Source organism: Poecilia mexicana, unplaced genomic scaffold (genome assembly GCF_051168715.1).
Source record: "Poecilia mexicana isolate PSO_F unplaced genomic scaffold, ASM5116871v1 scaffold_15, whole genome shotgun sequence".
In the NCBI taxonomy this organism is placed as follows: Eukaryota; Metazoa; Chordata; class Actinopteri; order Cyprinodontiformes; family Poeciliidae; genus Poecilia; species Poecilia mexicana.
The window spans coordinates 28,401,115-28,418,101 of record NW_028263384.1 but is presented as its reverse complement, the minus strand read 5'-3'; the positions used below and the strand labels follow the sequence as shown (position 1 = coordinate 28,418,101).

Here is a 16,987-nt window from a genome sequence, read left to right as displayed (position 1 = left end):
TGCATTCCATCAAGTGCTGCAGGAGACTGTTAGTAACCCACTTATTCAGGTCAGGTGTGGCAGAAGAGAAACACCAATAACATGGAGGTAAGTAGTCCCTGAGAACTACAACTGCTCTACAATAAAGTGGAGAGGGATGGTGTTTTGAAAGGTACTGGAAGGACACTAACAATTTTTATTTTGATTTTTGCAAAAACCCTTAAAATACGTGAGTTTCACATTCAACTTATGTGCCCGCAAAAAGTTTTTGTTTATGTTTACGCCTCCAAAATGCCAATGCATTACACACAATCATAATAAACTCCAGTGATACAATTGGTTTTTGCAGCAGTTTTACTGTTTGGACCTAACAGAGCAACAAACTTAAGATCCTAAATACGGTTGCATAGATTTATTGACCAGCCGATTTCCTTAATTTAGTTAGATCAATGATTGGCCGATACTTGCATCGGAAGCTGATCTTGTCCCCCGATCTTAACTGCCTAAGCAAAGGTTTAGAATTCAACCACTGTCATCTCCTGCTGTCCCGAGAGGTTTGACTGACAGACTGGCCCACCAGGTCATGGCATGTCTAAGCCAACGTTTGCAGTTAACAATAGTCACATCACTCTTACCAACTTTCATGCTATATTTAGTGATATTTCAAACCAAAATAAATGGTATTGGTCAAAATTGGAATCAGCAGGTCAGGCTTCTTAATAATTGGTAATGGGCAATTTGCCAGAAAAATGCAATCGGTGCAACCTTAATCCTAAATATGTGTGTCAAACCTAAGTAGTGAATTACCAAATGGCCAATATGTATTTGTGGACAGTCTTTTTTTGTAGCCCATCTTTCTAAAGCCGTATATATAAATGTGTTTTGGGTTAATTGTACATAAAATGGTGATACACTATTATTTCTTTTGATGCTGCTGCTTGAATGCAACTGTATCTTGGAATATTGTAGGGTAACCAAAACAGACAGAGACATTGAAAAGAGGAGAGAATCAACAAACAGCATGAGCAAACTGTAATTTGAGATTGAAAAACAATGATGCAAACGGTACATTTTGAATACAAATTTGACATTTTATGTGAACATTACAACATTTCTGGTGGGCAAACTGGTTACACTAAGATGGAGCATCCTAAAGTCAAGATTCAGTCTACTGACTCCTGTAGATGCACAGGAGTAGCAGCTCTACTCTGAAACACCCAAAGGAGCAATCTCATTTCACCCATGCAAACAAAAATCATTTACATTAGTTAAACGTTGTTTGGATCATTTAAAACCGCTTTTACCCATTTCAAAAGAGACACGCAGAGTACTGTGGTAATATTATTGAAGGATGTCACCAAACTTAGCATTTGTGATCACCAGGGCCCCATACTGTTATGATTACATTAATGTATCACAATAAGTATAGCACAGATGTACACACCCTCATAATGTGATTTTGAATAGAACTGTCTGACATGACTGGGACACACAGACACCATAATGTTATATTGTTCATACATAGAGTATCATTGTGCAGCAGATAACAGTGATTGACATATACCAAATAACAGTAAACAAACATGCAACACAAAGTCCAGCAATTAGCAACACTCACTGCTACACCTGTTGTAGCTAAAGCTTCGGTGCTAGTTTGTTGGACATCATTTGACTTCCGTATTGCTGTTGATTTTTGCTTAATATAGAAATTATGGCTAATTATCAAAGCAACCCTAGTCCACTGCATTTTTGTCACAGTGACTACACTTAGCAACACGGTGTCCCAACTTTCAGGGAACACTGTGCTAATAGTGGGTTTGACCCAGTTTGGCCCTTACAATTGCCTTTATTACATTTGACATACTTTTAGCAAGGTATTGTCAACACTTCTGAGATTTTGGCATCAGACATGTTGTAGATTTGTCAGCTCGATATCCAAAAGGAGTTGTGTTAGACTGGGATTCAGTGACTGCAGAGAACATTGGACTACAGTCCAAGGAATGATTTGAGCTTTGTTACCTGGTGGAAGGAGATGCCAGATGTTGGATACAAGTGGATCATGAAGGAATGGACATGCTGAGCAACAGTAGTCAGGAAGGCTAAAGTATTTGTACAACACTCAGTTGGTAATAGGTGTCTGTGCATTCTTAAATAGTCCTAAATTCATGCATCTAAAATTAAGGTCTTAAAAAATCTTAAATTCACAAGCTGGCTTTATATATGTCTATCCCAAGTTTTAAATGTTGTCATGAAATAACTATTTCCTTTTGTATATTCTCATATAGTTTTTTTGTGTGACTTTTCCAGCAGGCAGAAGTTCGAGTTGCGCGTCGACATCTTCATTTCATTCTGTAGCAATCAGTTTGGATTGAGGCACCCGCTAACTAGTTGCTAATACACCTTTGCTAGCTAGCTAGCTTTTTATGTCTGTCATAGGTGATGGACGAATGATGGGGTGAAACCTAACAATAGCGATAGTGACATCTGTGACAAAAGTTGAAAATCTTTGATCTTGTCACCTCTACATTTATGAGCAAAATTTCACATGCATGTCATCAGATGCTTGGCTGCAGGAGGGCAAACAACTGTCCCCTCGTTGTATAAATTTTATAGGAAATTAATGGAAAGGGAGTAGCGTCGATCTGCATGTGTCGAACCCTTTAAGCGTAAAATTTATCGCTGGTCGGCCACAACAAATAATATTAGTTGTGGCCTCTGGGTCACTTCTGTTGCCAACCCATATTTGGCTCGGTGCATTCTGTGAAAAAAACCAAAAAAAAACAAAAAAACATTTGCATTGTAAGGACAAGAAACACAAAGATGCTGCCAAGAGCCACAAAAAGGCCCCAGAAATGTAAAAGATTTTGCTATGCTTGATTGTAATTCAGCAGGATTCCCAGACCATCCCATATATTTATAGCTTTTTTTAGTCTTAAATTTTATTCAAAGTGGTATTTATGCCATTTTTCTTTCAAAGCAGCATTTAAAAAGTCTTAAATTTGAATTGTTGAAACCTGCAGATACTCTGTGGTATTAAGAAGTACCACAGAGGCCTATTTTCTGGAGCAATGTGTCCAGAAAATAGGCAGGTCTGCTGCAGTAGAAATATTTTTGTATTAAATTACTGTGTTGGGTTATTGGTAGTTTTACTTGTTCTGGTTTTGGCTACAACAGCTGTCAGATGGAAAGTGCTTGGCATTTGATTCCTGAAGAACAGCTGGTACCTCAACTTGAAAATTTAATCACAAATCATACAGTTCCATTAATAAAAGACTCTGGGTACTAAAGTGGCCAGTAAGTGTTTAGAGCTTCTTGTTAGACAAGTGCTGTTCATATGCGGTGTTGCATATTTCCTGATCTCTTGCTAGCAGCTCATTAATACTTTGACTCTAGAACTGCAAAAGAAACAATGGCGGACTGGTGAGACAACTCAACCATACTCAATAAAGATGAAAGCCTTGGCCCAAACTAGTCTGTGCAATAAACACTAAAATAAAAAAAATAGAAGAACTCCCAATTCAAAGACCGCTCCGTGCTTTTGACACAACAAGCTGACTGAAGCTTGCTGCCAAAGCAAACACTGAAAACAGCATAGGAAATCAACATTTTCTATGCAGACGCTATCACGGGGCTTCAAAGGAGAGGGCAAGGACAAGATGAAAGCCTGGATGCACTGTGGTTTTTGAAATACACTGACCAGTCCTTAACTTACTGATGTTGAGATTTTTCAGTCCACTTCTGCACTATGAAGTTGAATTGAAGTGCCCACTGATGTGATTCATAAACAGGAAGTGCATCAGGGACAAGGAGAAAAAGAAGAAGAGAGAGAGTATTCAGTATTTACAAGTGGCCTACTGGGCAAAGGCTGAATATATGTTACTGCTGTTTTCTGGCCCTATTTTAAACAAAATATAGCAAACTACCAAAACAGGCTAAAGCACAAAACTTTTCCACAGTTCCAGAGAACAATGAAGGTTCTTCAAAAGTGCCAGTGCCCTCAAAGTATAGCCAAGACATTGACTAATTATCTGAATTTCTCTTAGCGTCCACAGAGTTTCTGAAGCACACTGTAGCTGGATGACAGACTGGTAATATTCACTCTTAGGGAGAAAAATGACACCTAATGGAAGAAGGCTTGCAGTTACAATGGGCACACTTTGTTCTCTGGGATGGGAAGCTGAGCAAAGGAGCCACAGTCAGTTGGGGAGTCATCGGATCTGGGAGACACGGTGCCGCCTACAGGGATGCGGGCTGCGATGGCAGACATTTCCCCCGTGTGACTCTCGGCAGTAATTCCGGGTCGCTCTGTGGTCTGATTCATGTTGCTTTCTGGGATGGTTCCCATGCCGGTAAAATGCTGGATCAGGCATTTCCTGAACTGCAGAAAAAGCAAAGAAATGTAATATTTAGTTCAAAAGAACTGTTTAAAATTCTCTGTTTCAGACTTTGTGGACCAAGTACTTTATTACAAATGTAATTGGGTTTGGCAGTTTCTTTAGAGGTACTGATGGACATCATATTGTTCACAGAAGGTCAACTCTTCTCAATGCACAACATTTGAGATATTCCAGTCATGGTGAAACAAGTTCATCCTCTGAAAGGGATTTTTTATGTTTTCAGGACATAAAAATGAAGCAATTTTAACTCAATTCTAAGATTATAGTAATCTAACTTTAAGTGTGGAAAAAACTCATTGCATTTTAATATGTAAATGCTTATTAAAGAAGAGCAGAGCCAAAATAGAAAGCCTGTTAAATAAATACACCCCCATGATTCAGTAGACTGCAGAACCATCTTTACCAGCAACATCTCTCAGTGGTGATTAATCTGTCTGACTTTAGAGGTCTGAAAGTGTGGTGAAATCTGGGTTCTCTCTTTTTTGTTTGTTTTTTAGGTCCCAGTGTCATCAAAAAATTATTGGCACAGCTTTCTTAAGGTCCCATCTCAGAATTTCAGTGTTTTGAGATCTGATGTTTTTATTCACCATTTAGTGTATGTGCAACAAACATTACACAAACCTTTCTAAACAGTCCTCTGACTCCTTCCGTCGTTTTCTCATTGTAAGGTGATAAAGTTTCAACCAGACACTTCAATATTTTTAGTTGGGTTTTATGTGGCACACCAACACCAGCTGTTTTACAAATAAAAAAATTGCAATCATGGTTTTCTTTTGTATTCAGTCCCCTTTACTCTTGCACTCTGAAAGAAAATGTTGAGCAACTAATTTCCTTCGAAATGTACCTGCTTTTTAGAAATGTGACTGGTAAAACGGAGATAAGGGAAGATGGATGGAGCAGAGCTATCCTAGAAGAAAACCTGTTTTAGGCTGCAAAACATTTCACACAGGAATGGAGGTTCATCTTTCAGCCCGACAATTACCTTGTTTTAGCAGAGGCCCCTTTGTCTACCAATATCAGATTGACCTAAATCTGATTTTAGTTCCTGGCAAGAGCTGAAAAGTGATGTTCATAGACACTCTTTATCCAATATGACTGAGTTTGAGCTAATTTTTGCAAAAGTGAATGAGCCCCAAAACACATGCAGCTGTAATTGAAATAAACTGAAATTTTGAATGTAACATGACAAACTTCAACTCAAATCTTTAGCATGTTCTAAATATTTTAACTCTAAAACTAAGCGAGGTAAAACAGAGATTAAAACCTGTTCGAAACATTTTAAACAACCTCATGAAGTGATGCGTCCAAGGATGTTTCATAGTCAGCGACTTTTGACCTTTGAGTTGGCTGAAGGCGTTCACCCACTAACTACAAGCAGAGTTAGTCACGCATCATGGAAATCCCCTCAGACTGTTTGAGCTCACCTTGTTATGTACCCTAGTGGGGGAAAAAAACCTGACTGTTGCAGGTCAGCTGGAATCATACAGTCATGTGAAGGAAATTAGGACGTGCTTCAACAATAAAATAATAAAATAAAACTTACAAGAGAACCTTTCAAACCTGCCAGATTTTAAAAATTCAACTTCTGACATCTAAAAACATAAAACTAGCATAAGTGGCCATCATTTCAGTCTGCTTTGGGCTAAAATTACATAAATGTATATCAAATCAGACCCACATGACTAGAATGTTTATCCTGTTTGAAACTTGGACATTTAGTTTGGTATCCTCATTGTTGAAGTAAATGTGAACACCATTGTGATAGAAAGAGCTGCCTTAGGCCTCTAGAAAGAAACTAACTGCTTATGAGTCTGGTGGGGGATTTAAAGAGATCTCAAAGGAATTTCTAATCAGCTTTTCCACTTTATAGGAAATAGTCTACAAGAGGGGAGGCTTTGAAATAACTGTCACCATGTTCAGGTCGAAGCTTTCACTCTGAAACCATCAACGTAAAAAGAAAGCCTACAGAAACTCAAAATATTGGTGAGAATTTATCGTAATGTTTATTTTTTTATTGTAATATGCTTTTTATGCAATCCTGTATTGTCTTGCTTGCACAAAGTCACAGCCAAAATGAAAAAGTATTAAATTAAGTATTCCACAAAAATAATTTCAGACCAGTTTTGTGGAAGTTTCATGGGGATGCTTTGTTCCAGCAGGACCTGGCCAGCTGACCATTACAGAATATTAAATGTAATTAAACAGGAAAATTAATTTTTGTTGCTTAAGTGCTGTTATTTCATATTTTTTACAGTGTTTTTCCAGAGGTTAGCGTGTCCTAATTGTTTCACATGACTGTTGGCACCTTATGTCTGTCTGAGGCAACCCCTTTGAAATCATTTCCTGTCTTCTCAATGCTGTTTACATCCAGAGGTCTGCAAATCCCCTCTTTGTAATCACATGGACATCCAGACTCCATGCAGCTATTTAGCAAGAAATGCTTAGCTGTGCCGTCTTAAGACCATTTATGATCTGGCTAAAGTTATTGATATTTTAAACTTCCAAAAAGCTGCATGAAAATAGATTGCTACGCTCTTTATTGTGATATTTCTTCATATTGCTTTAAAGAGAACCGTTACCTGTTTGTTCATAAAGACGTAGATGATTGGATTGTAAACGGCGGCTGTTTTGGAGAAGAAAGCCGGGATGGCAGCCGCCCTTGGGTCAAGCTCAATAGTGGGATAAGCTGTGACCAGTATGGAGAAGGCTGCGTAAGGGGTCCAACCCACCATGAACGCCACAATCATCACCACAACCATACGGGTCACCTGCCGCTCGGGCTTTCTGGCAGTTGCCAGACGACCATGAGATACCTGAAGGAAACAGAAACTATTGATGAATTATGTCACCAAAACGATTGTGTGCTTTTTTTTTTTTTTTTTCAGAAAAAGTCAGCAGTTTATAGCCTTTTCTTGGTCATATACAAAATATCAGCATCCATAAAGGACAATAATTAGAACAAGATTCCAGGGACACAGCTGTAAAAAAAAATTATACATTCTGCAAAACTGCAATGGAAACACTTTATTCACATTATACTAGTCAAGTGATCAACAACCAAATGTTACTACTGGCGGAAAAGACAAAGAAGACGACAGGAAGTCATAGGAGGATAGCACTGCAGCATGTTAATATTTAACTTATTGCATGAGCAAACTTACTGACGTGTGATGTTGACAGCGTTTCTAAATTAAAGAAAATGCTGCAATTGTGAAATTGACTTTTTTCAGCATTAGCAGCTTATTGACATTTGTGATGGAGACGGAGCTACTGAAGGTGTTTCCAATTACAAACTGTGTAAAACGATGATTGACTATGCACTTCACGACTGTATCTCTATCATCTAGCACTAATGCTGGAAATCATAAAAACATTAACTTTATGCAGCACCCTGCACACAATGTCTTCCAACTCAGAACTGACCTTTCTGAGCTTCCTGAGGAGTTTCCCATAGCAGAAGAAAATCACTCCAAGTGGTAAAATGAAACAAGTGGCGAAGAAAGTTATTATATAACTGTGGTCTGTTATGTTGGTTGAATACCTGTGGAGAGGAAGACAAAAAAAAAAAAACATTGATAATCACTGTAAGCTATTTGGTGTTTACTGTTACAGTATTTCTTGATAAGGTAATAAGCAGATACTTGGATCAGCTGCTACACTAATTGAGTGTCGCTTTAAGAACCAGAAGGCAAACAATAAATTCCCAGCTATGAGACGCTGTGAAATTCAGGAGCTTTTATGTGACTCGGGAGAAACATCACAGTTTGGCTCCTCATTTGAGCTTTAGTTAAATGGAAAATTTCACAGCTGAGACCAATCTCTGCAAACACTTAAGAGCCCTCAGGACAGCAATTTAACCTAATTAAGTTGTTTCCATAAGAACACCTACGAATCTCTAAAGAAACACCATTCAGATTAATTTCTGGGGATCCACCTGGCAGAGAGAGCAGCATGATTCTGTTGTAGTAAAGCCCAGACCAGGAAATGTTGCTTCTGCAATTTACCAGTTAGTTAAGCAGACTTTTAGGTGTCTATTATGAGTTAAAAACTCAGTTTTTCAGCAGTAGTGTGATGTAGGTGATGTATTTGAATGCACCGTAAAAGTGCAGCTGTTTATAGCAGGGGTGTTCAAACTTTTTGCTTCGAAAAATGTTAAATTCAAAGTGCTTAGGGCACCACAAAATTTAGCTCTCAGTAAAATTTCAAAAAACTACTTTATTTTTTTCATGTTTACCTGTTCAACAGTAAATTAATCACACAATATTTTTTTTACAAAACAAGTAGTCATTTCTCAGGAAAACCGATCAGTATCTCAAAGGTTTATCTGGATGAAGAAAAATACAAACGGCAAACAATTTCCTAATTTTTCAAATTGCATATTGCTCTCTACATGAATTTGTATCTTTTTAAACAGCCTCGCGTTAGCGAAAATTGCACCCTTAAGTTTTTTATTTATTTATTTAAATGTTTCCAAACCAAATTCAAGCCATTTTTGAATTGTGATCGATGGCCGTGTCGAATCATTTGCCTCTGCTTTGCACTTTGGACACTCTTTCATTAGAGATTTCTCCTTTTCAGTTTTTTTCATATAGCCTGTCCCTTCTTGGCTAAAGGTGAGGTCTCAACATTTTATTTCTTTATTTTAAACAGAAGAACACTGTGAAGTTAACTCAGTTCTGTGTAACCCAATTACCATAATGCCATTTGAACATTTAGCAAGCTATGTTTCCGGTATGTCAGTTATCAGTGTGAGCAGGCAGCAGTACCTCATCTCTAATCAGACTGATTTCACTTAATTAGATATTTAGTCTTCTCAATTGGTTAATCAGACAAATTGAGGTCAGTTGAGAAATTAGGTAATCTCAAAAACAGGAAATGAGCGACAATGTTTGAGTTAATTCTGATACAAGGACAAAATGTTGATCGAAAGAGATCCACTATAATTATTTCTATTTGCTACAACTTGCAGTCTTTATTTAATAAAGTGTAATTAGAGTGTCATCTTGATTATCCCTAATTAGCCCCTAATGCATCATCCTTAGTGTGTTGTGACATATTACCAGCACCAGATCCTAAATCGATAAGGTGTCAACTTTGGGTACATTTAAGACATTTTGTGTTAGTTATATTTGCAACATGGTTTTGTAAACATAAAAAAAAAAACATTGGTATTTTGGTATTTGTCCCTCAAAAAGGGTATTTTGAGATGTTATGGCACCATGGATGAAAATTAGCATTTGTCTAACTCCGGTATATTTTCAACAACATTGTACATTCATTAATATGAACTGTCCCATTTAAATATAATCAATCAATATGAATATAACAAATATATTAAACCATTTGAAGTATTTCTACAGCTAAAGGGAGATGTTCATGCGCCTATGTAGTTTTAATTAGTTCCATCTTTATAATTTCTTTAAATGTTCAAATATTTAACTCTTACTGTCATTAGCAATGTCTGAAACAAGCACTTTGGCTATTAGCTCCTTCGTCCAATTGAGTTAATTAGCACACCACCAGGTTATATTAATCATTAAATGAATTTAAAAGTGGTGCCTTCAGTATTGACACCCATTGATCTTGTCTACCATTTAACATATTACAACAAATTTCAATGTATGTTTTTCAAGTGTTATGTGATCAAGATGAAGCATAGGAGTGGAATAAGTTTGGAAAGTTGTGCCTGCCTTTGTGTTCAGTCCCTCCATTCCAGCTGCAGGTTTTCCTCCAGGATTCAGTTATTTTGCTGCGTCCATCTTGACATCAACCCTAACATCTCTGTCCCTGCTGCAGAAATCATCCCCACATCATGATGCTGCCACCTCTATTTTAAATGTGTCAGTTTTGTCTGTTTTGATTGAGAGTCTCATCTGTCAAGAACACCTTCTATCACATATTTGATGTTTCCTCTGCATTGCGTGTGGAAAACTCCAAACACGACAGAAAATGTGTTTTTTTCTTGCAAATCAAGCAGCCCCTCCAGAGTTACGGTTGGCCTTTTAATCCATGGATACAGTTTATACCCAAACTCAGCAACTTCCTCCCTGACCTGCTGTGCTCTTTGGTCTTAATGACGCCGTTTGTTCACCACTGTCCTCTAAAATCAGCATTTTACTGAGAATAAATGACACCCAGGGGTGCTACACGGCATTATTAGCTGAGTTTTGAACTCAACTGGTTGCTCTAGATTTTATTTAAAGGCAGACCAGCTTAGTCCTTGCTGTTAGCATCAAAGCCAGTTTGGCCTTTACTCTTCTTTGTTTGTAGTTTGCATAAGGGAATAATCTCTTTTCTAATCATATTTTACCACAGATTTCAACTGCAAAACTGTTACAGCTGCAGGACTGATGTGTGGTCTACTCATTTTCAGTGTCAAAATTTTTCACATTAATGAGGTATTTAAATTCACCAGACTGATGATGCTGCAGCACCTGGACCACACACACACACACACACACACACACACACACACACACCTCTGAAATCTCTGATCTGCTTTTAACCAAATGCCTTCTGTCATACTTACATTTACTCTGCTACATTTATTTTAAAATTACTTGTAGGAGTAGATTTACTGCACTGTAACTTTTTTTACTTCTTCTTGAGTCATATCATTTTGAAGCAGCGCTGCTCTACTCACCTGTGGCGTCATGCAGCCAGACGTCATGGACTCTCCAATGAGAGATCTGCTAATTGTTCTGTGTGAACCATTTGTTCTCAACCTCGAAATAATTCTCCTTTCTGGGCTCGAGGTCAACACTCAGTTCTATATCCGTACGCCTTTGATCAAAACATCTAAATAGTGTTAACCAGATGGCTCCCTGGGGGCAGAGGGTCACAGCAGGCCTGCTGCTCCGCTCCCTTCATGAAGCGCATTCAGATTGAAGGCCCTGGGCCGCGTGCAACAGGTCTGTTACCTTTTTCTGTTTGTGTCAAAGGTATGTGGATAAAAAGTAAATATCTGGAGGGGATTGTTAGGCGGAAACCTATCGAAATTAGTTTAGTATATAAAAAAGTCCATAAGACTTAGTGCTTGTAAAATTATCCTCAAAGTCTGCCAGATTTTGTCACAATACAACCACTGAGTTTAATGTATTATATTGAGATTTTATGACATATACCACACCACAAAGAAAAGTCATTCATAACTGAAGAAAAACATAATTGTACATTTTTGTAAAGCACCCCCTAAAAGAGTGAAGGTTATTACAAACATTCTTACAATAACAACCTGGTGAGGATTGAAAAGTGCACCATGTATTCATATTCTTTTAGTCTGACAGATAAATAAAGCCAAAGGTTTACAGAACTGGTAGAGACAGCAGAATACTTGCAGCTGGAAATGTGGAGAAAAGTGGCTCCACACAGCAGCTGGATGCAAATACAAGCCACACTTTTCAGATTTCTGCAAGTTAATTGGAAGCTATCGAGAGAACAATTAATCTAATTATCGCTATAAGAAATTTTTCACGATAAATAAATGGTACGATAAAAACCTGTCTCTAGGTGAAGCATGGTGACGAAACATGAAACTGCAGGTGACTCAATGGGCTGTTGCTAGGTAACCAGAGATTGAGTGAGTTGCTAGGAAACCGAAGAGTGGGTAAGTTTGTTGACTCCACCAAACTTGCTTAGCTGACTATAAGAAGTTGAGCAGTTCACACTTTCCCTCTGCCTACATCCCCCAGAATGCTGTGCAGATCTGGATCAGAACTCGGTGAAATTATTGAACATTTATTGGCTGTTTTCTATTGATATTGATCATAAATCTATCAGCTTATATATTGCCGTTGGTTTATTTCAAGCCCTAATTACTAGGTGTTTATATGGAGAAGGGTGCCCTTCATACAGCTGCCACTGCCCACATTAGCAACAAAACTTGAGCGTCTCACCAGTCGGGCTCGCAGGTGGTTCCGATCTTGCTCACAGTGTATCTGTTCCAGCCCAGAACAGGAGGGAAGGTCCAGATGAAGGAAAACGTCCACACGAACAGCAGGCCCAGGATGGCATGCTTGGCTTGCAGTCTAATGTTCCCCAGCGGCCGACAGATCACAAAGAAGCGCTCAAAGGACAGGACGGCCAAGGACCACAGGGCCACGATCCCTGAGGAAATCAGCAACCACAAACACACCGGTGATTAATGTGTGTGATTCAGAAAAACGAGCTCACGAGGGGGTTTCACATCCTTTTTTGGTCTCTAACATGCTTCTGAATTTTTAAGCAGACATCCCAGAGGTCAGCGTGGCTGCGCTGTTTCTGGAAATACTTTACTGATCTGGATTGGGTGCGTTCTGCTGCCTGCTAATGGGGCTAAAAAAGGCAGCCTTTAATTGTGGTAATAAGTCACTGTGAGAGACTGGAGTTAATTACTTATCCCTGTGTAGTCAGGTAGTCTTTGTATCTGCCTGATAGACTTACTGCAAAGGACAAAGGAGGCAGGTGGAAACTGGCTGTTTAATTACCACCCTCTTTTTAACAAGAGCATCTGGCATAAAGGTTCAAGAGTAAAATTAGCAGCATCAACGTCCAGGGGTGTTTTTTTTTATACAGCTTCAGGAAGTTTCAAACTGACCATTTAAAGAGGGCTGTTTGAACAAAACATTAAATCCGGTTGTTGTTTTACTTTTACTGTAGATTCAGATACAATGCAAAAAGGCAGGAAATGTCCAATTAAAGCATTGATTTGATTTTAATCTGGTGTAATTTCCTGATGAGGACGTTCTCTCTCCTCCAGGGAAACCTTTCCAAAGGTGAACCAGAAGAAAAGCTTTTTCTCCTCAGAGTGAAAAAAAGAACAGACTTCCACATGAACTATTCAGGTACTCCTGGTTGCATTTATTCTCACCAGATTCCCATGATCCTGCATTCGGAGCTCCCTATGTGCTTTAGTAAAGGAAGGCCCTAAAGCAAAACCCAGTGAATTAGTTAACCTGGTGATCACGGGGATGGTAACCTACTTATGGCAAGACATGAGAAAACTCCTGCAGGACTCTGCAGCTGATGTGAGCATAACTTTGTGAATCTGTTTTTTAGAGCATAAAAGCAAATACTTTGCAGGTGCAAAAAAGTAAAAAATTAAGGCAGGTATCTGCTTCTTCACCCCTGAACAATATATGAACAAAAAATTTACTTTTGAGCTTCACTAAATTGAGCTTAACCTGAAAACCTCATGTGTCAAATATTAGTCCGAAATTGGTGTTTTAACAAGAAATGTTAGGAATATTGCTTATTTTTATTAAAGGATTAAAGGAATTTATTTTACTTTTTTCTGTTCCTTTTTGAATTTTACTGAAAATGTGAATTTAGCAGAATATTTAGCTACAGCTGGTGTTTGAGGAACAACACACTTTTGGCTCACCTTTTACTTTTTCATGTTGCTTAGGAAAGTTGTTTTCTTTTCTAACTTTTTAGCCAAATTACTTTATTTTTCACATGATTAAACTCCAGATTTCAGAGTTTGCATGTGATACGCCTCAAATTTAACAACTTACTATCCATGAAAAGTCATTGTTTGGTACATTTTCCAAGATAAAGAAACAAATCATTCAGCTAAAGACTCAGAAGATTTTCTTCTGAATCATCACTGAAATTTTTTTTTAACAAAACTAAGAACTTTCATAATTTTTCATAAAAGCGTAAATGAACAGCAGATATTTTAACTCCTTAAGAGTTTCACACCAAATGCTGTAATGCAGAAATCAGAACAGTCACAAAATTCCTTCCTTTTCTGAGTTTCTGTTTATATTTCTCATTTATTTGTGATAATGAACTAGAACTGGTCAAAATTGGCCTTCAGGAAAACTGGGAGTCATTATCAGCCTGCAAGCACCTGATTGGTGCGTCCCTTCTACATCAGATGTGAGTCAGTTTAGACTTTTCAAATTTTACATGATAACCTTTTCAGAGCATGACTACTCACAGAAACTGAATGAAATTGCTGCACTCAGAAGGTCAAAGTTATTATGACATTTTTCACAGATATATACATCTTGGATTCTTTTCCAAGAAGTTCTTGTCCGTGAGCAGGTGACAAACGTCAGTTTTAATTGAATTCTGGGAATCTGTGGAGTCATTGAAGCCATCAAACTCACCTGTAAAGCATGTGATCTGAAAGAAAGCTGCGATTCTGATGCCGAGAGCTGTGGAAACTATATTTATCCATCCCTGCACTTATAGTAGCCAAAAACTGCAACCACTTTCAAAGAGCAGAAGCTCTTTCATGTGTTTTGCAGAGACATTTTACCATAAATCTCCCATTTTAGTTACAATCCACAGCATGTTACTTTATTATTTTATCTCTGCATCATAAAGACACTAGAATCAGTGGATTTTACTTTATTAATAAGACGAGAACTGAAAAATGTATTTTTATTCTCACTGATAACTCACCCTTTTTAGTCTATTAACACATCACCTAAGAGCATGCATGTTGATGCACTACCATTATCAAAGAACATATTCTTTCTTTTTTGTGCGTTATAAAAAAGCAAAGTGGGATTGATCAAATATAATATTAGTAAGTCAGACCTCAAGGAAAACAGGAAGTTGGTACCAGGATGGAAACATGATCGGTGCGTCTGATAATAATAAATGAAAGAATTTGCTTAAAGATGTACTAAAAGGTAAATCTTTGCCATTTTTTACAGGAATTCATTTATATTTGAACTCTTTTCCGAGTTGTACCTGTTCACCAGAATGTGTTAAAAGTCAGAGTTAATCCTGTTCTGGTCATTTCTGGATATGTTAAAGTTAGCTCCAGTGTATGTGGTTGGGTTCTGACAGTGGAAAAGATTCAGTCCCTAAGTTGGCCTAAATTTTCTAAACACATGAACACATACTTAATGCAATTGTTCAGTGAATTAAAACAAATACTAGGATGTTTGCTTTGAATCATAAATGTGATAATAATGTAATTTATTCATTTTCTGATAGATTCAGAACTACTTCTAACAAGAAATCAGAAAAAAAATGTCTTATGTGTTATAATCTATGAAGATAAGAATTTGCGAGGAAAATTGAGAATCAAAATAAACCAGAAAAATCCTGATTGGTGCATCTCTGCTGCGCCAGCAGAAAATATGTCTTTTTTTCTAAGAGGATGCATGCTCAAGTTATTCTGACATATTTTACAGATATTAATTTCTCATTTCTCCCTGTTTCTGATAGCAGGTGGTAAAAGTCAGCTTTTCAGGGAAGTTATCAAACTCATCTGTTCAGATTCTGACGCCTACAGCTGCAGAGTTTGCAATTTATCCGTCCACAGAGTCCAAAAAGTCCAGAACAAAAGTCTAAACCTACCAAAGAAAGTGACGGCAAAGCCCTCCAAGACACAAGCCCACCTCCCGAGGAAGAAGTAGCCCCGGGCGTTTGTCAGGAAACTTATCAGTCCGCCGGTGAGGGACACCAGAAAGTCCGCGATGGCCAGATTAACTATGATGTAGTTCAGCGGCTGTCTGAGCTGCTTGAACTTGAAAGTGACAAACATGACCAGGAAATTTTCGGTCAGAGACAGCGAGGTGACCACGAACATGACGACGGCCAGGACGGTGAAGTTCCACGGCGCGATGTTCTTGATGGGTCCGCTGAACGGGTCGTCGGTGGTGGGGAGCTCCGCTGCCACGGTGGAGGAGACCGCGTTCACTGACAGGCTCAGGGTGTCCATTGTCCACGCCCGGGGATGTGACGCCTTAAAGGGTGGAAAATCCCGCTGGCTCTCCTTTCCCCATGTTCAAAAACTTCCCTCCGGAGTCACTCCTGGAGACGGTGGCTGCGCCGCGCGTCCTGTGCGCTCCGGCGCTCCGCTTCCACAAACTTCTGCTGAAATCCGGACATCGCAAAAAGCGCCACAGACGGACAAATGCGCTCCACTTAACCAAACAGTCGCTACTGTAAAAGTGGGGCTCTGGAGCAGAAGGTGTGAGGTGCAGTCAAAGGCGAAGATGATGGAGGAAGCGATCTGGGAGGCATCTTGGAGGGTCTTATATAGAGGCAGCGCCTGCATCACTGCTGCTGCCCTGAGGAGAAGCGGCAGGGCAGCTGAATCCAGCCCAGACGCTCCTCCTGACCACAACAAAAAGCTCCTGGTTGAATCCCACATCCCAGTTTGAACAAGTCCCGCGTTTCCACCACGCAAATTAAATGACCGAGTAATGTCTACTGAAGACACAAAAACATCTATTTAACATGAGAATACACTTATTTTCAGTTCACTTCATTTATATAGTGCCAACGAATTTCTCAAGGCCCTTTACAAAAAAGACTCTCATTGGTAAGCTCAGTTAATTAAACCCAGTTGCATCAAGTCAATGAGTCAATTACAGTGAACAAATTAAGAATTCAAATTCAGAAATATTTTATTGATCCCAAAGGGAAATTGTTATTGTAATCAGAAGTGATAATTTTTTTTTTAAGTTACTCCAGTAAATGTAACTACCCAACTCTGGTTGGAACTCATATTAATTCAAAATTCACAATTCTTCCACACGAGAAATTAGTAAAACAGAGTACTGGAAAATGTTTTCACAACTTATGAAGGATGCTTTCTAGTTTTGTTTTTTAGTGGGAAAAGAATTACAGATATTACATAATAGTATTATTTAACATGTAAG

General features: G+C 38.5%; 1 protein-coding gene across 2 annotated transcripts; it reads right to left on the bottom strand.

Annotated features, from left to right (window-relative positions):
* Positions 1-996: 996 nt before the first annotated feature.
* On the bottom strand, positions 997-16,447 carry valopa (vertebrate ancient long opsin a). 2 transcript variants are annotated; one of them, XM_088013193.1, is made up of 5 exons: positions 15,678-16,447; positions 12,272-12,482; positions 7,776-7,917; positions 6,956-7,189; positions 997-4,357 (listed from the first exon to the last, which is right to left on the bottom strand). In XM_088013193.1, exons 1-5 carry the CDS (start codon positions 16,039-16,041, stop codon positions 4,121-4,123), a joined length of 1,188 nt encoding a protein of 395 aa, XP_087869319.1. In that variant the 5' UTR covers positions 16,042-16,447; the 3' UTR covers positions 997-4,120. The 2 variants fall into 2 exon arrangements, with proteins under 2 accessions (XP_087869319.1, XP_014865539.1); XM_015010053.2 differs by having other exon boundaries at positions 7,800-7,917; positions 15,678-16,095.
* Between the last annotated feature and the right edge of the window lie 540 nt (positions 16,448-16,987).